A 24140-nucleotide genomic window follows, 5' to 3' on the forward strand; every position below is an offset into this window, starting at 1 on the left:
TCCTCATTTCTTTTGATCCTTTTTTCTTTTTTCCTCTCTGCTTCATTTATTTCCACCATTTTATCTTCTACCTCACTTATCCTATCTTCTGCCTCCGTTATTCTACTCTTGGTTCCCTCCAAAGTGTTTTTGATCTCATTCATTGCATTATTCATTTGTAATTGACTCTTTTTTATTTCTTCTAGGTCTTTATTAAACAGTTCTTGAATCTTTTCAATCTTTGTTTCCAGGCTATTTATCTGTAACTCCATTTTGTTTTCAAGATTTTGGATCATTTTTATTATCATTATTCTAAATTCTTTTTCAGGTAGATTCCCTATCTCCTCCTCTTTTGTTTGACTTGGTGGGCATTTTTCATGTTCCTTTACCTGTTGGGTATTTCTTTGCCTTTTCATCTTGTTTAGATTGCTGTATCTGGAGTGGGCTTTCTGTATTCTGGAGGTCTGTGGTTCCTTTTTGTTGTGGAGGATTAACCCAGTGGGTGGGGTTTGACGATTGGCTTGTCGAGATTTCCTGGTTAGGGAAGCTTGCGTCAGTGTTCTGGTGCGTGGAACTTGATTTCTTCTCTTTGGAGAGCAATGGAGTGCCCAGTAATGAGTTTTGAGATGGGTCTATGTGTTAGGTGTGACCTTGGGCAGCCTGTATATTGATGTTCAGGGCTATGTTCCTGCGTTGCTGGAGAATTTGCGTGGTATGTCTTGCTCTAAAACTTATTGGCTCTTGGGTGGTGGTTGGTTTCAGTGTAGGTATGGAGGCTTTTGGACAGTCACTTATTACTTAAAGTTCCTTGTAGTCAGGAGTTTTCTGGTGTTCTCAGGTTTTGGGCTTAAGTCTCCTGCCTCTGGATTTCAGTTTTATTCTTCCTGTAGTCTCAGGACTTCTCCAACTATACAGCCCTGATAAGAAAACTTCTAGGTTAATGGCTAAAAGATTCTCCCCCGTTAGGGACACCCAGAGAGGTTCACAGAGTCACATGAAGAAGAGGAGAGGGAGGAGGGAGATAGAGATGAACAGGAGGAGAAAAAGGGGGACTCGAGAGGAGAGAGACAGATCTACGCAGCTGTCTGTTCCCAGAGTGTTCTCCGTAGCCCAGTCACCTACAAAGATTCACAGAATTGGATTGGGGAGAGAAGGGGAAAGGAGGAAATAGAGGTGTTCTGAGGTAGAAAACAGAGAGTCAAGATTGGGAGAGAATAATCTTCGGTTTAAAAATAGGGCTTCTCTTCTTCTTTTTTTTTTTTTTTGTAAGGTTATAGTGTATTGAAAATGAAAATTAAGGAGTAGTAGAGGAGTACTAGAGGACTTTAAAAGAAATAAGAGAAAAAGAAAAATAGAAAATAGAAGAGAAAAAGGAAAGAAAAAAAAAGAAAGAAAAAGAAAAAAAAGAAAAAAAAAAAGAAAAAAAAATTTTTTTTCCCCCTAATTAAAAAATCGTAAAAGTCTATGGAAATGAAAGTTAAGGAGTAATGGAGAGTAATAGGGGATTTTAAAGGAAAATAAAAGAGAAAAACTAAAAAAGAAAAAAGAAAAAAAAAGAAAAAAATTTAAAAAAATTAAAAAAAAAATAAAAAAAGAGAAAAAAGTAAAATTATATCTAGGAGTTTCTCTGGAGCTGTTGCGGTCAGTGTGGGTTCGGCTCAGTTTCAGATAGCTCCTCGTTCCAGCTTACGCTTCTCGATATCTACAGGCCCCTTCCGATGTAGTCGGTGTTTTCTAGAGGGATTTTAATCTGTTGCACCAGTCCCTTCTGAAGCGGTTCCCTTTGTTTATTTGGCTTCTGTTTGCCAGTCTCTTCAGAGCCTCATTTCCGCCCTGACACAGGCGGGCGGAGGTGGACTCTTATTCAGGCAGCTAGTTCCGTCGCTCCGCGGGGAGGGGCTTGCGCTGCAGGGAGAGGCTGTCGCTGTGGGGACGGGCTTGCGCCGCGGGGACGGGCTGGCGCTGCCGGGAGGGGCTGACGCTGCCCTCTCCGTCTGCGCCGCTCAGGCTCCCGGCTGTTCTATATGGAGCGCGCCCCGCGCTGCGCGAGGTTCCAGCCCTCGGGTGTTCCACAAAAGCGCCGAGCTAAAAGCTGCGCCTGCTCTCTGTGCCTTCCCCGTCAGAGCAGTCCAGGCAGCCAGGGGCTCGGTGGGCGCACTCTCCCCAGGTGTGGCGCGCCCACTCCCTTCCGCGGACCCAGTCTCAGTTTCCGCTGGCGCCAGTCGGGTGCGCGCGCCTTCTGCCCTCCGCGTCCCCAGCCCCATTCCCCGCCCGCGCCGGTCGGGTGCCTGCGCCCTGTGTCTCGCCGCGACCTTCCCCTCCCCCCTGCCTCCTGCCTCCGGCGGGGCTGGGCCGGTCTGCAGCCTGCGAGCTCCTCTCTGGACCCTCTCGGTCTCTTTGTTCTGCGAACGGCCGGAAGTGTGTTCAGGCCGGTTGATTTTCTCTCTCTCTTTTGGTCTCCCACAGTTCAAGTTGGCAACTCACAGAAGCTCCCTCCGATTGTCCTCAGGGCACTCAGGCCCGGACCCTACCCCAAGCAATGCCGCCTAAGAGCTCCCGGGACGGATCTCCGTCCTTAGCTCTTTTGTCTCACTTTTTATCTTTTATATTTTGTCCTACCTCCTTTCGAAGACAATGGGCTGCTTTTCTGGGCGCCTGATGACCTCAGCTAGCGATCAGAAGTTGTTTTGCGAAGTTTGCTCTGCATTCAGTTATTCTTTTGATGAATTTGTAGGAGAGAAAGTGGTCTCCCCGTCCTACTCCTCCGCCATCTTGGCTCCTCCCCACTTGGTTTCTTTTAATCACCACATTTATAAGTAATAATTTTTTTCTTCAGAAAAAAGCAATTTGCTCAGGGGACCAATAGGCTAGATAGAGGTTTATTATTTTAGGTTGGTGCAAATGTAATTGCAATTTCAGATCATGAATTTTGAATCATTATAACTAGGCTCAATCACATCTTTATTAATCAAAATAGGAACCATTAGAATCAACACATTTCTGCCAATAAGAAATAAGTTGGTTTATTCCTGTAGCATAAAAATCCATGCTTCAGGATTCGATGAACTCTTAGAAAGCATTTTCTGCCTCCTGCTGGTAGTGGAAGCGTATTCCCTGCAAAAAGTTGTTAAGATGCTTTTAGAAGTGACAGTTGGTTAGCGAGAGGTCAGGTAAATATGGTGGGTGAGGCAAAACTTCGTAGCCCAAGTAGTTCAACTTTTGAAGAACTGGTTGTGCAACGTGTGGTCGGGCATTGTTGTGGAGAAGAATTCGGCCCATTCTGTTGACCAATACTGGCTGCAAGCATTGCAGTTTTCAGTGTATCTCATTGATTTGCTGAGCATACTTCTCAGATATAATGATTTCACTGGGATTCAGAAAGCTGTAGTGGATCAGACGGGTAGCAGACCACCAAAGAGTGACCATGAACTTTTTTTGGGTGCAAATTTGGCTTTGGAAAGTGCTTTGGAGCTTCTTCTTGGTTCAGCTGCTGAGCTGGTCATTGCTGGCTATTGTATAAAATCCACTTTTCATCACATGTCACAAACTGATTGAGAAATGGTTTGTTGTTGTTGTGTAGAATAAGAGAAGACGACACTTCAAAAAGACGATTTTTTTTTTTTTTTAAAATTTTCAGTCGGGTCATGAGGCACCCACTTATCAAGCTTTTTCACATTTCCAATTTGCTTCAAATGACCATAGAATGGTTAGTTCTTGGTCAGCTTCTCACGTAGTTATCAGAGAATCAGCTTTTATGATGGCTCTTAGTTGGCATTGTCAACTTTCGATGGCCAGCCACTGCACTTCTCATTTTCAAGCTCTTGTTTCCTTTGCAAAACTTCTTGACCACCACTGCCCTGTATGTTCATTAGCAGTTCCTGGGCCAAATGCATTGTTGATGTTGTGAGTTGTCTCCAGTGCTTTACAATCCATTTTGAACTCGAATAAGAAAATTGCTCGAATTGGCCTTTTGTCTAACATCATTTCCCTAGTCTAAAATAAATAGCAAGTAATGAGTCATTAGCAAAAAACATAAAGTGAGAAATGTGCATTAAAAGGATGTATAACATAACCATCCTTATTAAGGAGTGCATTCCAGTATCAAACGGCAAAGTTCAACAGTGTAAAACCACAATTACTTTTGCACCAACCTAATAGCAAAGTTTTAGGGTTTATCTATATTTGATATCCACAGACTCAGAAACTTTGAATAAACAGGATACATCCTATTTATTCTAAACTTAAGGTTATTCTAATACTAAATTTGTACACTAAGGAAAATTACCAGACTCCCCTCACCACCCATGGTCTAAACATAATGCTTGTTGTTGTTTAGTCACTCAGTCATGTCCTACCCTCTGTGACCCCATGGACTGTAGCCCACCAGCCTCCTCTGTTCATGGAATTTTCCAGGCAAGAATACTGGAGTGGATTGCCATTTCCTTCTCTAGGGGATCTTCCCAACCCAATGCCATTTCCTGTATTGCAGGTGGAATATTTACCTCAGAACTACCAGGGAAGCCCAAACATGATGCTTGAAGCCAAGTAAATCTCAGTCTATATTTGTTGAATGAATGAATAAATGTCTGAATGTTTGTTAACAATGGTGACAAAATGCCAACAAAACTTCACTGAGAGGAAATCAAGGGGGTGTCAGGAAGGATTTTCCGGCACAACCACAGGTGTGGTTATGTGGGAGGGGTCATTCTTCCCCCTGTCTTCCTGTCGTTTGTTTCCTCTGTGTTTCCTGAGCCCAGGGATCCTGGGAGAGGGCTGCGGGAGGACACCCCCTGGGTATTGCTTCATCACTCTGCTGATTGGCCCTGGGCTGATACCGTAGGCTCCCAGGAGCAGAGCTTGGTGGATCACTAAGGGAAGGTCATTGCATCTCTCTCTGGCCTCCTTTAGATGGGGTTGGAGAAGCTTGAAATGTATTCCTCCTTATATACCGCTCCTTCCCAACTGACTGCAGCATTTAAGATGATGCTCTTTCCTAAACTGTGAGAGTGAAAGTGCTTAGTTGGCACAGCTTCCTGGCACAGAGAAAAAGCAGGAGAAAAGGAAGCTGATGGATGTTACATCCAGATGCTTGGAAACAAGGCCACAGGTGTCAGTTTCCTTCACAGACTGCATATGCAGAGGTAGCAGCTTGAGCAGACCAAGTTTCCAGCATTCTCTAAAAATAAAAATACTAACAAGAAACCTAAGCCTTGGGTCTTTAAGAACTTAAAGGCAATTAATGGGAAGAAGTAGCTTTAATTAAAGCCACATCACAAGCACCAGGGTTTTAAAATCATAGCTTTTCTCTACCAGAAATTTTCCTGATTAAGGGGAGACATTTTTGCCATTGGTCCAGCATGCCCAGAGGGAAGCAGTGTTCCATCGCCTGGCACACGGGCATCTTTAATGGGTTTGTTTATGTTCTTCTGTCACCACCGACTTCCCCACGGGGAATTTTGGGGGAACGTTGTATTCTAGTGCAATTCATTTGTCTTTATTCTCAACAAGTGTCTAGAACAACTCAACATCAGTGAGCCACCAGGGAAGTCTCAGGAATGAAAGTGTACATCAAACACATTTGGAAGAATACAAAGATATGATTGCTCCAAGGGTTTGACCTCTGTCATTTATTTCCCTAACTGTGAACGTTCCTGCTCTTCCTTCTGGCTCTTTGAGAGGAGCGACTCCTTCTATTTCTTCTTTTTAAATGACTTTTTATGTGGACCATTTAAAAAGTCTTTATTGAATCTATTGCAGTATTGTTTCTGTTTTATGTTTTCATTTTTGGCTGCAAGGCATGTGGGATCTTAACTCCCCAGCGAGGGATCAAACTAGCAGCCCCTGCATTGGAAGGTGAAGTCTTAACCACTGGACCTCTCTTTGTCTTTTAAACACATATCTTTTGGAGGGGGAGCTGTTTCTCTTGCCTGTGCTGTTACTTTAAACTTTGGACAATGTGGTAAGCAGAATCCTAGGATGCTGCTTGGCCCCACCCCAAGGTTCCTGGCACGTCAAGCACACATACCTAGTCCCAGTTATTCAATTAAACACTAACCCAGGTACTGCTGTGGGTAACTGCAGATGTAATTAAAGTCCCAAATCAGCTGTCTTGAGATAGAGTGTCTGGGTGGGCCTGACCTAGCACATGAGTCCTTTAAGAGCAGAGAGATTTTTTTTTTTCCTAGTTGGTCACAGAGGAGGGAGTCAGAGAGAAACATGGATAAAGAAACAGATATTTACACTCTGAATGTCTGTGGGAGCCATGTGGCAAGAAATGTGACTTGCCTTTAGGTACTGGGAGCTGTCCCCAGCTGACAGTCAGCAACAAACTAGGATCTCAGTCCTTCAACCATAAGGATATGAAATCCACCAACAGTCAGTTCTCCTGGAAGAGGACCCGGAGCCCCAAGATGAGAACCACAGATTCAGCCAGCACTGGAGGTCAGCCCATGAGACTCTGAGCTGAGAGTCCAGCCATGCTGGGTGGGTTTCTACCTACAGAAACTGGGTAATTATAAACGTTGTTCTCAGTTGCTAAGTGTGTGGTCATTTGTTAAGCAAAGATAAAAACTGACACAGGCAGCCAGAAATCCACACACTTAAAAATGAGGCAGAGGGGCTTCCTGGCGGTCCAGTGGTTAAGACTGCTGCCAATGCAGGGGGTGCCGGTTCGATCCGGGGTTGGGGAACTAAGATCCCATGTGTCATACAGCCAAAAGAAAAAGCAAAAACAAAAAATATGAGACAAGGATGAGGACTATGTTGATACACTAGCTTGAAGGAAAATGAGTGTGATACTAGCATTTATTAATGCAGGCTATTCCTGTAGCCTAAGACTAGTCACTCGGCAGGTGAAAAGTGAATCTAGTGGGGCATATTCATTCATTCATAGGAGAGTATTTATTCAGGACCTAGGACATAGATAGCACTCACTTGGGTTAATTTTGCAGTGAAAGAGAAACCCTTCAGTAAAGAGATAACTCTATTTTTTTTTTTGGTTCACAAGAAATCCTGAAAGAAGTTTAGAGAAGTTATAGAGAAAAGCATGTGTTCTGACTTTAAATGATATCTGAATGAAGGAAACTTTACTTTTAAAAAATGTTTCATTTACTAGAGGAAAGATAATTTGAGAAAGTCCAGAGGCAAATGTATACCTTTTGTCCTCTGTTTCTTTTAAACACGATTTCAATTCAGTTTTTTTTTTCCATTTATTTTTATTAGTTGGAGGCTAATTGAGATGAGTGATAGAAAATTCAGACTGTAACCAGAACTAAAGACGGTGCAGTGTCAGCTGAGGGTGTCGGGGAGAGGATCCTCTCATCTCCTTGCTTTTTTGTTCTCACTATTAAGCAGGAGGGCTTCGAGATTTCTCATTGATTTCTCCTGTTGCCTTTTGTTGTTCGTGAACTTAAGGCCATGTTTCCTTGACTCCAAAGTAATTTCTGAAAAAAGATCTGCTGACATTACAGGGTATCTGGGTCATTAACTGTGTCAATGCTCACCGAGGAAATCATTTTCTAGTAGAAGATGGTTATTTGTTAAAAATAAAGGCAGAGATGTGGCCATTTTCACATGTTTGTAAATGGTATATAGGGTATTTATTTTGTGGAAATTTAGCAGAATACCTGGAAGCGAAAGAGAATACTGCTGATTAGGAAGGAGTATTGGGAATATTATCATAGTCTCCATTCTGTTCCAGTCCTCCTAGAAAATAAAATAGTCAAATTTTGTTCCCTATTTTTTGGACACATTCCTTCCTTTGTTTTATTAGAGAATGTGCTAGTTATGGCAGGGGAGGGAGGGTGTGACAAGGTACAAAGATGAATTGCGAAGTGAAGAAGCAGAGTTGGAAAATAAAGCCTATGGAGAAATTTGAAGGAAATAAGAAGCTTTGCTTAAAAAAAAAATCATTTTTTTAAAAATCTGAACTATAACTGCAGTATAATATAAGTTACAAGTGTACAATAGAGTGATTCACAGGTGGCTCAGAGGTTAAAGCGTCTGCCTGCAATGCTGGAGACCCGGGTTCGATCCCTGGGTCGGGAAGATCCCTTGGAGAAGGAAATGGCAACCCACTCCAGTATTCTTGCCTGGAGAATCCCAGGGATGGAGGAGTAGGCTACAGTCCATGGGGTCTCAAACAATCGGACACGACTGAGCGACTTCACTTTCACTTTCATTCCATCTATGGGCTTCCCTGGTGGCTCAGTGGTAAAGAATCCTCCTACAATGCAGGAAACAGGAGACGCAGGTTCAATCCCTGGGTCAGGAAAATAATCTGGAGGAGTGCATGGCAACCCACTCCAGTATTCTTGCCTGGAGAATCCCAGGGACAGAGAAGCCTGGCGGGCTACAGTCCACAGGGTTGCAAAGAGTCAGACATGACTGAAGTGACTGAGCACACAGTCCATCTAGAGTTATTATAAAATACTGGCTGTGTTCCCTGTGTTGTACAATGTAGCTTGAAGCTTATTTTATTTGCAGCTTATTTAACACCTAATAGTTTGTATCTCTTACCCTCTTAACTTTTACTGCCCTTCTCCCCTTTCCCTTTCCCACTGATAACCACTAGTTTGTTCCTTATGTCAGCAAGTCTGCTAAAAGTGGGCTTCTTACAATTCTTTTCTTCTAGCAGAGGTTAGTAAATTTTTTTTTTTTTTTTTTTTTTGTGGACCAAGAGGCACCACTGTGTTATATAGTAATACTGTGTAGATATTAAGTAGAGAAAACAAGTTTCCACATTTTTATTTATGAAGTTAAAAATATAGTAATTGAGTCCACTGTTTTAAAGGTTTTTGTTTTTTTTGATATGGACTATTTTTTAAAGCCTTTATTGAATTCATTACAGTATTACTTCTGTTTTACATTTTAGTTTTGTGCCCACAAGGCATGTGAGATCTTAGCTCCCTGTCCAGGGATTGAACCTGCACCCCCTACATTGGAAGGGAAGTCTTAATTACTGGACAACCAAAGAAGCCTTGAGTCCAATTTTTAAACAACGAGAAGAATGGAATTATTTGGGGAGGATAACATTTTCCTTTGTCGGGGCTGTGAATCAGTGCTCCCTATTATCAAATACTCATCTGTGAAAACTATTCTTAGTTCATGGTTGATACAAAATAGATGCTGAGCCACATTCAGACCACAGGCCACAGTTTTCTGGCCTCTCCTTTGGAGTTTTTCAGAACAGGGGCAATGAGCTATTCTCGGCATCCATCAGTAACTGTATTAAACAGAATGAACATGAATGTCAGTGATAGGAATCAATACTTTAGCAATAGAGTAGGCAAGGGCTATGGGGAAGGAAATATGGGGAAATTAACTAGCTCTTTTGATCTTTAAATTTAGATAAAAAATAAATCTAAAAATCTATATACTCCATGTTACACCCAGAAATATTTTTTTTTAGGTGATGACTTTGTGTCAGTTTTTACATTTTTTTCTTCCATTATGTAGTTTTAAAGCTTAGTTTTGTTAATATACAAAATAAATTTTAACTGTAAATAAGGTCTGGGCCTAAAAATAAACACCCTGTTCTCAGTTAAGGTCTATTGATTTCCATGAATAAATACACTGTAAGAGTTTTAAAGTGATGCCCTTAAAAGCACACTTCCTGGATTTTTTTCTTATTTCTTTTATTGTAGAGTATAACAGGTACCATAATGCCTTGTGGGTTAGGTTGTATGGCAGACAGAAAATATATTCCTCTAATAGAGGGGTATATATTCAATGTTGACTAATACGTCACATACATCAGTGTTGCTGGTTATCTTTCTAAAGGAAGACTTCAACTTTGATGAAGACAAACCAAGCCCAATTGTGTGAGCATCTTACATGTACCTCAATGCAGCTGTTATATTCTTTGTCAGGAAGGAAAACTCAGCTAACACACATAGTGCTTGCAGGTAAGACTTCTGATACAGGTAGAAACAACTTTAAAATGAAACTTAATTTTAGCAGAGTACTCAATATATGCTTGTTTTTTTCCCTTTGAGCCTTAGTTTTGTCTAGTTTGTATAGAATGTAATATCTTTCCTTTCTCTAAAACATATGAAGTTGATAAGGTACCTTGCAAAGCAAATAACACTTCCTTGTGTGATGTCTACTCACTCTTTAAGACTCAGCCCAGTGTCTCCTGCTCCAGGAAAACTCCCGTCAGCAGCCCTCACACCTAGGTCTGGGCTCTGCCTTCTTGGTGCTCCCACGCACACTCTGCCCTTATTACACTTCCACATGGTGGTGTTTGTCTCTGTAAAAATCCATCTACCCAATTAGACTTTGGGCAACTTTAAGGCAGAGATCACATCTCATTCACTCCAGCTTTATTCCTGGTACCTAGAGCAGTGCCAAAACTTTAGTAGGGGCTCATTATAAGCTTCCTAAATTAAGGGGTAACGGAATGGACTCACAGAGGGATAGACAGGGATGGATCAACACCGTTTTCCCCACTGTTTTCCAAAAGAGTCAGTGAGGTTATGACATAATTCAGGATGTGGAATAAGGATGAGGGGAGCAGGAAATGGAAAAGGAGGTACCCACAAAGGAGAAAGGGCCTTTATCAGAGAGTAGGAGGAATGAGACATGGCCTGTGGTTTGCTGGATCCAGTTAGGGCCAACGGTGTGCACCCTTTGTAATGCTGGCTGCAGGGTTGCCTAATCAATGTGGGTCATTTTTTCTTTACTTTTCCTTCCTTCCTTCCTCCCTCTCTTCCTTCCTTTCTCACTTTTCCTTATTTATTTAATTAGCTATGTATTTGTTCATCCTTACCATTTTGTACTGTCTTTTTTTATTTTTTTGAAAGCACTCAAGATATTTTATTCTGGCATCTAATATAATTTCAGCAAAGTATTTCATAGCTTATTTTATACAAAATGGGCAAGGAGAACTATTTATTGAACATTAGTCTTTACTTAGAAACTTAAGTAAAACATAGAGTACATATAAAAAATTGACCCTACTCTGAAGAGCCCTGAAATTGGTGAATGAGAGAAAATAAGCACACCAAAAAAATTCAATAACACTCAAGGCAATACACAACATTTCCTTACTCTTCTTTAATACCTGACAACTTATTTTCTAAAATATATGTTGATCCTGTCGCTTTCTTTCTTAGTGGAGGTCCCCGATCACCTCTTGCCGGAACCACCAGTAGAGTTCCCCATCTCTACTGAAAGCAGCCTAAGGAAGGCTCTGCGTAGCAAAGGTTTATGAGAATAGAACTCCGTCTACACTGAGGGCCACTGGAGTGGTAACGAGGGAAAAAGGGAGAGGGTTCCATCACTTTCATTGCTGAAAACACAGAGATTCTTCCTTTTGTTTACATATAGGTGATGGGGTTGAGGGGGGAGGGGAAGCTTTCTTGTGGGAGCATTTTCTTGGTCCTTTAACACCAGTTCCCGAAAGGGCTTTTATGACTTATCAATATGCAGGACCGCAAGCACAATCCCAGGTTCCTTCCTGCATCTGCAGTATTCTTCTATTGCATTTTGGGGAACTGGTTTAGCTTCCTGTGACAAGCCCGCCAACGCAGAGATGCAGGAGACATGGGTCCGATCCCTGAGTCGGGAAAATTCCCTGGAGGAGGAAATGGCAATCCACTCCAGTATTCTTGCTGGGAAATCCCATGAACAGAGGAGCCTGGCGGGCTATAGTCCATGGGGTTGCAAAAGAGTCAGACGTGACTGAGCACGCACGCATGCACAAGCTAAAACACATCTTTGATATTTGACCCACCTGGTTTTTTCTTCCTTCTTGTCCTGACCCAAATTTCAGCCCCATTTCTAGCTAGTAGAGCTTGGGAAGAAGCTGCAGATGAGCAAGCTGAGGAGTAGATGTCCCCGGTGCATTCCTGTAGCTATAAACTGAGAAGCCTGGGGCTGGAGGTGGTCCCCCCAGGGCCACAAGAAGCATTTTGCTAGAGATCCCGGGAGAGCAGAGATGTAAAGGCGGCTGGTTTCCACATTCACCAAGTGCGTAAAGCCCATGCTAGGTATTCAAGAACTATGTCTATGTGTGCAGGAGAACATCATGGTTTTCATTTTTAAAATTCGTCCAATACTAACTAGAAAATGAGAACAGTTACTAATTTGATAGCAGTTGGTTTTCAAAAAAGAAAAGAGTAAGTTCCTACACCTGAACTTGGAAACACTCTTATTTTCCAAGAGAAAATGAACGTGATAATCTGATGGAAGTACTCCTGGCATGGAAAGTGAAACTGCTCACTGATGGATGACCATCGCCAGCTTGCTGCTACATGTTAAAATTTGGGAAAAAGTTGAAGCAAGTTTGTTTCTTTAAGTATCATTGTCTCTTCTCTTGCTATGGTCTGATGTAAGCAAAAGTAGTTAATGTTCTGATACAAAGGACTCATTTTTGTAGTTTCAGAAACTTAAATGTTTTCCAGGAGCTTGTAAACATTTCCCTATATTTGTAAAGAAAACATATGGAGGGCTTAATATTTGATATTTTCTAAAGTTTTTGGAAGCCATTTGGAGGGCTTGGAGCTTATAATACCAATGTTAGAGAAAAGAAGAAAACCCATCCATCTGGATTTAAACCATTCCAAGGGCAGGATACATATCCAGAGGTTCATCCGTTCCAATACTTCAGCAGTTGAGTCATTTAGCCTTCAGAATTGTTTGGGAAAAGTATTTCTACCATTTGTGTATCATACTCTGTTATTATTGAATAAACATATATATATTTTTTATTCATACTTGCAAGAAAGCCTACTTTTAATAAACCAAGTAACAGATGTGAACTATGGGATTCACAGGGCTAGTTAGCCCAAGTAACAGATGTGAACTATAGGATTCATGGGGGTAGCTGGCCTAAGGAACCGGCATACTTACAATTGCATTTCTTCTGAACAAACCTCAACTTGCATGCTGTTCTATAGGTGGAGAGTCGGATACGATCCAGGTCTTGAGCCCCTGGGGGTAGATAAAAGGCACACATGTGGTCTGCTTGCTTGTGGAAAGGAAGTGATCATGGTCATAAATGAAATAACTACAGACCTAACCGAGACATGCAATTTGACTTTCATCTTTACTAGGACAGAAATTTAAGACCTGAGGTCTGTCCCGTATGCCCCAGGTTCTGGGACATCAGGTTGTCAATCCTGTTCCTGGGTTAAGGAACACAAGCTCAGTCCTGTGGTGTCTGCCACTTCTGAGAACAGTCAGCTTAAACTGCTAGATGACTCCAGATAGTAATATTATCAAATGATGATTTTAAATGCACTGTAATCTGTAATTAGAGTACAGCTGGGAGGTGAGCACAGGCTGAATGTTGGACATCCACTCTTGGTGCCTGCAGGCCAATTGCTTTTAGAAGCCTCAATCTTCTCATCTGGGAAATGGGACTGACGATAATACTACTACTTACCTCATGGACTGTTGAAAGATAAATGAGTGTCTATTAATCTAAGACACTGGGGACACTGCTTGGTACACATTACGTACATCATTATTGTTGCTCGTGTCTATCCTACAAAGCTTCCTGTCAACCTCAGAGGAGCCTCCTTTCTAAAAACAACCACGGTTGTAGACTTGTGGTTGCCAAGGGAGCAGGGTGAGGGAGGGATCAGTTGGGAGTTTGGGAATAGCAGATGCAAACTAGTATATATATAGCATGGATAAACAGAAGGTCCTATTGCATAGCATGAGGAACTGTATTCAATATCCTGTGATAAATCATAATGGAAAAGAATGTATGTATATGTATAACTGAATTACTCTGCCATACAGCAGAAATTAGCACAGCATTGTAAATCAACTAAAATAAATTTTAAAAAATAAAGAAAAAATTAAAAAAATAAAGACAAGCACTATTCTTTCTGCCACTGTGGCCTCCAGTTCCTCTCTGACATAGCATGTTCTCCATATTCTTGAACTGCTTTCTTTAGCCCACTTCTTTACTCAAGGTCAAGAATCCAGCGTGGCTCCCGATGCCCACAGCACCAGGGCTGAAAGTTCTGCCCGGAATCCAAGCCCCGCTGCAGGCCTCTTTCCTTCCTACCTACCCCACAACATTCCCCACTGCTCTGCCCCCCAACCTCTGCTGGGCTTGGGCTGGTCTCCTCATCAGCCCTTGTAGACAGGCTGCTTGTTACATCAACACCTGAGTTCCTGGCCATCCTCCCACACTCCTCCGAAGGGGCTAATTTCTAGACTGTCTCTAGAACATAGTAAATGTTCAACTAATGTCTGTTTGCTACTTCTAAATGTTTTGTTTCTTTCAAGCCCATGTTTATATTCATAACAGATATTAAGGTACATGGCTCTAGTTTGATATATTAAACAAATTTTTTTTGGCTGTACCACTCGGTATGCAGGACTTTTTAAACTTTATTTATTTATAAATAACAGGAGACTCAGGTTCCATCTTTGGATCGGGAAGATCCTCTGGAGAAGAAAATGGCAACTCACTCTAGTATTGTTGCCTGGGAAATCCCATGGGCAGAGGAACTTGGCGGGCTACAGTCTGTGAGGTCACAAAGAGTTGGACATGACTTAGTGACTAAACAACATCACCTATTACTCCATGGTTTTATGAGGCAGTTCATTAACATTCAATCTTTTTTTTTTTATCCTCTCATGGTCGTCTCTTTTTTTTTTTTTTATTTTTATTATTATTATTTTTTTTTTCCAGTGGGTTTTGTCATACATTAATATGAATCAGCCATGGATTTACATGTATTCCCAATCCCGATCCCCCCTCCCACCTCCCTCTCCACCCGATTCCTCTGGGTCTTCCCAGTGCACCAGGCCGGAGCACTTGTCTCGTGCATCCCACCTGGGCTGGTGATCTGTTTCACCATAGATAGTATACATGCTGTTCTTTTGAAATATCCCACCCTCACATTCTCCCACAAAGTTCAAAAGTCTGTTCTGTATTTCTGTGTCTCTTTTTCTGTTCTGCATATAGGGTTATCGTTATCACCTTTCTAAATTCCATATACATGTGTTAGTATGCTGTAATGTTCTTTATCTTTCTGGCTTACTTCACTCTGTATAATGGGCTCCAGCTTCATCCATCTCATTAGGACTGGTTCAAATGAATTCTTTTTAATGGCTGAGTAATATTCCATGGTGTATATGTACCACAGCTTCCTTATCCATTCATCTGCTGATGGGCATCTAGGTTGCTTCCATGTCCTGGCTATTATAAACAGTGCTGCGATGAACATTGGGGTGCACGTGTCTCTTTCAGATCTGGTTTCCTCAGTGTGTATGCCCAGAAGTGGGATTGCTGGGTCATATGGCAGTTCTATTTCCAGTTTTTTAAGAAATCTCCACACTGTTTTCCATAGCGGCTTAACATTCAATCTTATGAGAGTTTATTACTTGACAAACAGACTCATTGATACTGAATGCTTGAAGGATCAAAGAGGGAGGACTTACCTTCATCCAATGCAGAAAATTGCCTAAATATGTTATCAATAGATGGACATTTAGCCAATGGCCATAAAAGATTACTTGCAATGATAGGGATAATTTTAAAACTTAGTGAAAATATATGAGCTACATATTCAGTAACCTTAATCTTTCTCTTCCTAGTTGTATGAACTTTGAGAAGTTTTTACTTTCTTCCGATTTCTTCAAGTATAAAATGAGGAAAATTGCATCAACTTTTACCAGCTGGTAACCTCTGTAGCTGGTACCTAGTGAGCACTTAAGAGCAAATGGACATCCTTATAAGGTTTTCGGTGTCACTGCTGAGCACTAATAAGTGATAGACATTTCTTCTTTATATTTGGGCTTTCATTTGCCTCCCTGTAACTTCAATCCATTTCATCCGATTTCCCTTCTGAAACCACATCATCTTTTCTCCCTGCCACTTAACAAAATTTATTTTTCAAAGATTGGGAAGCAGCTATTGTGATCATCATTAGCATCTGGAGATTATGTACAAAAGTTCTTGTCATCACAGAGTTTAAAGTTTAGGTGGTGGGGGTAGCATCTCCTTGAGACTTTCGGGTTGAAGCGTCCAAGTCCAAAGCCATTTCAAGTACAATGTCTACCCAGAGAGTGGCATACAATGGGAGTCAATATATGGATGTTGCTATTATTGTCATTATCATCAGACATGGACTTGAGACCCTTACCCATTCCAGTGATCCTGTTCTGTCTAATATCTCCTTGAAATGATATATATATGAAGTTAACCCAAAGTGAAAAGTAGAAGTGAAAGTGTTAGTCACTTAGTTTTTCTCTGACTCTTTGTGACTCGGTGGACTGTGGCCCACCAGGCTCCTCTCTCCATGGAATTTTCCAGGCAAGAACACTTGAGTGGGTACCCATTCCCTTCTCCAGGGGATCTTCCTGACTAAGGGATCGAGCCCAGGTCTCCCATGTTGCAGGCAGATTCTTCACTGTCTGGGCCACCAGGGAAGCTCAAAATTAGCCCAAATGCCACAGCTGTTGCCTACCTGTGTGGATTGTACAGAAAGCAATTGTTACCACTACTGATAAAGAAGTAACTGATGCCATTTTTTTTTTCCATAGATGGTTCATTCTTCTGGCTCTTTTAAGCTAGAAGTTCATTAAAACTGGCTTTTGAAATCATAAGCACTTCTATTAAATCATATATTTTCTGTTTAAATGCTTATTTGGGGGCTAAAGGTAGGACTTCACATTTAATCTGCTTAGTTTCTTTTACTTTTTAAGCTCATATTTCTAACCCTTATGATACTCAAATTTTTATTTTGCCACTGGCATTTCAAAGGACCTTCCTAGTTTCATGTCTTCTGTCAATCAGAGAGGCTCACGTGGGAAATGAACTCTCTAGAATACAGGATAAGCAGAGACACAGAGACAATCAGAAATACATGAGCATTAAATATTTTTCCCCAGGATGAAGATGTACTTTTAGCAATGCTCAGTTTGGTTCAACAATTAAGAGAATCTCAATATTTGTAAATAATCCTTTAAAAGAAGACATTATGTACATAGACAATTTATGTAAGTTCTTCAAAAATAATGATTCAAGCCCCAGGATTAAAAGAACTGTGATGCAGCACACAACTAAATTTCTTAGTTCCAGTGAGACCTCATCCTCTAAGAACAGAAACCCTGGATCCTCTGCTGCTCCTTCTCATAGGGTTCCTACGGGGCATTCAGCAAAGGTGCCACTCCCCGGGATGCAGTAAAAGGGGTGTAGAGATGATGCCTAGGGTCAGGAATACCCTGACTCCTTTGCCTATTACCATGTAGATGCAGCTGACCCTCTGCTTAGTTCAAACCTCAGGTAGGGGTCTGGAGGCCTGGCAAAGCCTTCAGTTTATAAAGCTTCTTTCTGGCTGAGGATGTAAGCCCTGAATATTAAAAGGGATGTGGCGAGCAACGAAGTTTAGCTTTTCAGATGCAGCAGCCCATTGCCTCACAGGGATCATGTAAGTGGCAACCACGGATTCTGGAACTCAAAAAAGCTGCTGAGACAGACTGGACAGGTTCTTGCTCCATTTACCCATCTTGTTTAAAAGAAATTTCTTGGTAGCTGGCCCAATAAACCATGAACTTAATTCACTTTGACATGTGTGGTCTTTCCTTCAAAGTCTATAAACTCATAGCCTACCTTGGATGTAGTCACATGTCTTCTGTGTCCAAGCCATTGTCTAAAATCAAACAGCTGTCCAGGGCCACAGAGGCTTCCAGAATATAATTGGAGGCTGTCCTCCAAGTTGATGGATCCATTACTTACTCCTCCAGAAATGGTCACAACTCCACCTACGCATCTACGTAATTGTACGGTGATCCAGCTCACACTTCCCCAACGCATGTACAACCTGAGACTTCCTTCAGTGTTTGCTGAAATTAAGGTTCATTTTTATCTTATGGTATTTTCCTGAGCAAGCAGTCTAGTAACCTTATTAAAAAGGGAAATAAGCTGACTTAATTCATTTATAAAATGGATAGAATTTGAATAAATGAATAAGGAAATGAAATCAATAGAGTAATCCTTATTCTTAGCATGTTGAAATGTCTAGGATTACCACTATATTTTGTCCATGATCTGAGAAAAAAAAACAACAACCCATTTTATCTTGAAACCTACATCAAAATCACTCTATACTCTCAAGAACCTAATTCTTCATCTGTAATAAAAAACAAAGTATTGCACTTCTCTATATTTTTGAAAAAGTGAAAGTGAAAGCTGCTCAGTCACGTCCAACTCTTTGTGAACCCATGGATTATTCAGTCCATGGAAGTCTCTAGGTTGGAATACTGAAATAGGTAGCTTTTCCCTTCTCCAAGGGATCTTTCCAACCCAGGGCTCAAACCCAGATCTCCTGCATTGCAGGCAGATTCTTTACTGGAATCTTCAGCCACAAGGAAAGCCCTCTCTATATTTTTGCCTCTTTATTAAATAATGGTGCTTTTCTCCATTATTATTATACCATGGGGATATGATTCCTTTTTAGAAAACTTTTTATTTTGTATTGAGATATTTCCTGGTGGCTCAGATGGTAAAGAATCTGCCTGTGAAGCAGGAAACCCAGGTTCCATCTCAGGGTTGGGAAGATCCTCTGGAGAATGGAATGGCAACACACTCCAGTATTCTTGCCTGGAGAATTCCATACACAGAGGAGCCTCGTGGGCTACAGTCCATGGGGTCGCAAAGAGTCAGACATGACTGAGTGACTAAGACTTTCACTTTCACAGCCGATTAACAATGCTGTGATAGTTTTAGGTGAACAGCAAAGGGGCTCAGCCTTATATATACATGTATCCAATTCTTTAAACCATGGCGATCTGACTCATCTAAATAATATCTTAGATTTGCTTCATAATTATATGGTGGGAGCTAAGCAGTAAACAATTAACGTAGAGATGAATACTATTTTCTCTACTTCTGTATATGGACCTAACAGAAGCAGAAGATATTAAGAAGAGGTGGCAAGATTACATGGAAGAACTATACTAAAAAGATCTTCATGACCCAGGTAACCACGATGGTATGATCACTCACCTACAGCCAGACATCCTGGAATGCAAAGTCAAGTGGGCCTTAGGAAGCATCACTATGAACAAAGGTAGTGGAGGTGATGGAATTCCAGTTGAGCTGTTTCAAATCCTAAAAGATGATGCTGTGAAAGTGCTGCATTCAATATGCCAGCAAATTTGGAAAACTCAGCAGTGGCCACAGGACTGGAAAAGGTCAGTTCTCATTCCAATCCCAAAGAAAGGCAATGCCAAAGAATGTTCAGACTACCACACAATTGCACTCATCTCACATGCTAACAAAGTAATGCTCAAAATCCTCCAAGCCAGGCTTCAACAGTACATGAACCATAAACTTCCAGATATTCAAGCTGGTTTTAGAAAAGCCAGAGGAACCAGAGATCAAATTGTCAACATCTGTTGGATCATAGAAAAAGCAAGAGAATTCCAGAAAAACTCCTCCTTTATTGACTATGCCAAAGCCTTTAACTGTGTGGATCACAATAAACTGTGGAAAATTCTTAAAGAAGTGGGAACACCAGACCATCTTACCTGCCTCTTGGGAAATCTCTAATGCAGGTCAAGAAGCAACAGTTAGAACTGGACATGGAAAAACAGACTGGTTCCAAATCGGAAAAGGAGTACGTCAAGGCTGGATATTGTCACCCTGATTATTTAACTTATGTGCAGAGTACATCATGTCAAAAGCCAGGCTGGATGAAACACAAGCTGGAATCAAGATTGCTGGGAGAAATATCAATAACCTCAGATTTGCAGATGACACCACCCTTATGGCAGAAAGTGAAGAAGAACTAAAGAACCTCTTGATGAAAGTGAAAGAGGAGAGTGAAAAAGTTGGTTTAAAACTCAATATTCAGAAAACTAAGTCTCATCACTTCATGGCAAATAGATGGGAAACAATGGAAACAGTGACAGATGTTATTTTCTTGGGTTCCAAAATCACTGCAGGGGATGACTGCAGTCATGAAATTAAAAGACGTTTGCTTCTTAGAAGAAAAGCTATGACCAACCTAGACAGCATATTAAGAAGCAGAGACGTTACTTTGCCAACAAAGGTCTGTCTAGGCAAAGCTATGGTTTTTCCAGTAGTAATATATGAATGTGAGAGTTGGACTACAAAGAAGGCTGAGTGCCGAAGAATTGATGCTTTTGAACTGTGGTGCTGAAAAAGATTCTTAAGAGTCCCTTGGACTGCAAGGAGATCAAACCAGTCCATCCTAAAGGAAATCAGTCCTGAATGTTCATTGGAAGGACTGATGCTGAAGCTGAAATTCCAATACTTTGGCCACCTGATGGGAAGAACTGACTCATTTGAAAAGACCCTGATGCTGGGAAAGATTTAAGGCGGGAGGAGAAGGGGACAACAGAGGATGAGATGGTTGGATGGCATCATTGACTCAGTGGACATGGGTTTGGGTGGACTCCAGGAGTTGGTGATGGACAGGGAGGCCCGGTGTCCTGCGGTCCATGGGGTCACAAAGAGTTGGACACGACTGAGCAACTGAACTTAACTGTATATATTCAAAACTTTTCATAAGAAAAAAATTAAAGCTAAATCATTTAAGGCAATATAATGCTCTTAAAACATCTCCTCAAACCTTTCACACTCAGGTCATAGTTGGAAGAAAATAATAAAGAGGAAAACAAAGGTGCAGTTAAAAAACTGATTGATTACACTGTTACCTTCTGCAAATCCTGTTTTTTCCTTTCTTTAGCTCTACGAGACGTTTTGTCCTCCCTTCCTCCCTCTGTCCTGTCCTTTCCTCACTCCTCCCCTCTGTCCCTTTCTTCCTGTTACCTTATTTCATTCCTTCCATCCATCTACCCAGTAATCCAGCTAGCCAGCCTGTATTACCTTATTTTTGGTTGTAGCTTTATTACACTTTGAACAGTGTCACACAATTCATATATGTTTTGCTTTATACATTTTCATAGCTCATTTATAAAACCTTTTATAAAATCATTCAAATTTTTAAATGTCTTACTCATTTTTCAAACTCACCCAACAAATACTTAAAGAATAAAGATGCAGCCTAAGAACCCATGTCTAAACTCTTTTTCATGGTTGATGATTGACTGGATGTGTGTGGTGTGTGTGTGTATGAGGAAGAGAGAGAGAAAGAGGAGGAGGAGAGAAAGAAAGAGGGGCAGAGAGAGTAGGTGAGGGGAGGCAAAGGAGTTTTGAGGTCAAATACAGTGCTCAGCTTTCTACCTTATACAACTCAATGGGATGGGGTGGCCCTCACTGAATTAAGGTATGACCAAGGAGGTGTGTAGATGTGTGAAGATGAAGGGTTTGGTTTTGAATTTACAGAGTTTGAGTTCTTGTGGGATGTCCAGGTGGACGTACCCAGGGGCAGCTGGATACACAGATATGGAGTTCCTTAATATGGTCTATATTCCAAGATTTTTTGACAAACATATAAAATGTATCAATAGGCCTTAACTGCCAAGACTGGGAATATTTTTCCAAGAGGAAACTGTGTGCACAAGTAAGGCTATTCCACATTCTAAATGACAAAATGGGGCCCAGGTTTGGGGCTAGAAATTTCCCCCCTGCTTCTAACAGCACCCTCGGTAATGGTTCAAAGCCTGCGTGACTTTGGGAATCTGTGGCAGCCATGGTGGAACGCTGGTTGGCTTTGTCATGATGAAGAGTTAGTGGAACTAACGGTAGGCCCACCTCAAGGTGATTCATCAGCAGAAGCTTTGACAGTGAGGAGCCAAGTCTGGCAGGGAAATTGACCTTGTTGTTGTTTAGTCGCTAAATCATGTCTGACCATTTGCGATCCCATGAACCTTAGCCTGGCGGGGTCCTCTGTCTATGGGATTTCCCAGGCAAGAATGCTGGAGTGGGGTGCCATTTCCTTCTCCAGGGTATCTTCCTGACCCAGGGATCGAACCTGAGTCTCCTGCCTTGGCAGGTAGATTCTCTACCACTGAGCCACCAGGGAAGCTGACAATAAACTTACTGACTATTCTGGGTTAGCTGGTTTCTGAGACGTGGGAAGTGGTTTTGAAGCATTCCTCGAACACCTGAGAACCATAACAATAATGGTGAAACCTTGGGGGAAAGTCACACTGCACAGGGAGAGAATTGGTCAAGAGCAAAACTTTGGTTAAAATCTGAGCTTCAGGGAGCCTGAAGGCTACTAAGAGATAGAAAAAGAGAAACAGATCAGAAGAATCAGGAGACCAGGCTATGGAGGTGACATAAAAGGGGGCACTTCCAGGATGATGACCCATGGACTTGACATCCCAACGATGCTGAAGAGCATGAGAAATGAAGATGCAAGTGAAAATAGTCCCTGCATCCACCATGGCCTATGGGAGTGGGATCATTCATGCCATTTTCCTGAATTTGTGAAGTTGTTTTCCCTAAAACTTGTAGTGTGCATTGCAAAATCATGCTCTAGGCCCCATTCCAGCTATTCACAAGCTGAGTGCTGTCAGCACTCCGAAGGAGTGTTTGTCTTTGAACCACTCCGCAGTGTTTGTTGAGCACCTCCATTTGCCTCCCTTTGGTTTCTGGTCCTGCCTTCACTCAGAGCCCAGCGGTTATCACTCTGCTTTCTTCCCAGAACTTTCGTCATCGGATTAGGCGGCCTTCCATTTTCTGAGTGAGTGTTTCTTAATCATTTCCCTCTCATTAAAACCAACCTATCCTGTGCCGTGAGGCTTTTAAACCAACATTGATTCAGCATCTGAGGTGAATGGGTTTGGAGGCAAAGGTCCAGGGTCTGTCCCGAGGGAGGGGTTTATGTGAGTGAGCTGACACAGACATGTTCACAAGTAAGTGTCACACAAAAGCAGAGTAAATGTGCCCTCAGCAGAAAAAGAGAAGAAAGGGAGTTTGATTCCAAGTGCAAACAATTTACTCCGCTAAAAGCCAGTATGTTAAATTTATTTGAGCTGATAAACTTATCTGATGGTGGAAAAGGTCGAGGTGAGAACGACATTTACGTTTAACTGGAGCCTTTTTAACTTTAATCTAAGGTACCAAGGAAACAGATAAGTAGGGCATTATGCTGAGGGGAAATTTTAGTTTAGGGCAACTTGCCCCAAATTTCTTTAATCAAAGTATGTGGCCACAGAGATTGTTTTGTTTTGTTTTTTGGCTTATTTGTGAGTCCATACTACTCTTAATTTTGTTTGTCTTTTTTTTTTTTGCCTCTGTCGCTTGTGGCTATGAGCTCAGAGTAGATGTTTAACACAAGTATGTGCTACACTCACCTGAATTTGCCAAAACTTCTTATCAGTTGTCCTTCTGATCAACTGTTATTCTGTTCTCTGCTCTTTGGTTTTTGTAGGGTTCCCCTCCGCTTGACTAACCTTTAGATGGGTTTCTTTTCTCTCTAGGTCTTTGATCTCTCTTTTCTTAGAGCATTTACTTTAGAAAACTTTCCTTTGTAAATTCTTTGTCCCTTGAAAGATGTAAACCTCCCAGGCTTTTGCCAGTTTTGCCCAGAAATTTCTTTTTTGATGGAGAAGGAAATGGCAACCCACTCCAACATTCTTGCCTGGAAAACTCCATGGACAGTGGGCCTTGGCAGGCTGCAGTCCATGGGATCTCAGGGAGTTGGACATGACTGAGGACTGCATGACAGGAGACACACACACACACACACACACACACACACCCCTTTCTTAAGGACTGGAAGCCACACCATGGAAATGAAATCTTGAAGAAGATCTCCTAGTCTGTGTGGGAGGGTAGACGCCTAACTTTCTCACTGTGACAATGACTACTGTGTGTCAATGACCACAATGACCCTCTGATATCTTCCAGTCTGTCTGCTTTGATTCACCCCCGAGTTTAGAAACCCTCTTGTCTTTGGTTCTGGTAGAGCTGAGTTCCACTTCTCTCCCCTCTGGCAAGAGTCTTAAAAAAGTCTTCCCTGCCTTCTTAACTCCTTTTTTTACGTTTGTGACATCCAAGAATCTCTTGGGCACTTTCCTTCCATGTCTGAAAAATCACTACTTCCTTGTATGAAAAATCACTACTTCTTCCATGTCTGAAAAATCACTGCTTCTAAGTCATGCTTAGCTGACCAGATTTAACCAGTTCCTCCATTTTTTAAGCTCTCTGTCTAGACATCACAGATTCTGGAAGAAGTTACTTTCCAAGTTTCAATGTCAGTCTTCTCTGATCATAGTTTCCTTGTCTTTCTTTGGTGTCCTGCTGATAGAGGTGG

The 24140-nt window shown here is 41.6% G+C and overlaps 1 protein-coding gene across 8 annotated transcripts in view; it reads right to left on the bottom strand.

Moving 5' to 3' along the window:
- Positions 1-24140, bottom strand: part of DTNA (dystrobrevin alpha) — a 420552-nt gene that overhangs the window by 125578 nt on the left and 270834 nt on the right. For all 8 annotated transcript variants that reach the window (XM_061131324.1, XM_061131326.1, XM_061131323.1 and 5 more), the window contains exon 4: positions 12832-12912. In XM_061131324.1, coding sequence (XP_060987307.1) covers positions 12832-12912 — 81 coding nt within the window. The remainder of the gene's footprint in view (positions 1-12831; positions 12913-24140) is intronic.

The sequence above is a fragment of the Dama dama genome, chromosome 27, assembly GCF_033118175.1.
Source record: "Dama dama isolate Ldn47 chromosome 27, ASM3311817v1, whole genome shotgun sequence".
Taxonomy (NCBI): domain Eukaryota; kingdom Metazoa; phylum Chordata; class Mammalia; order Artiodactyla; family Cervidae; genus Dama; species Dama dama.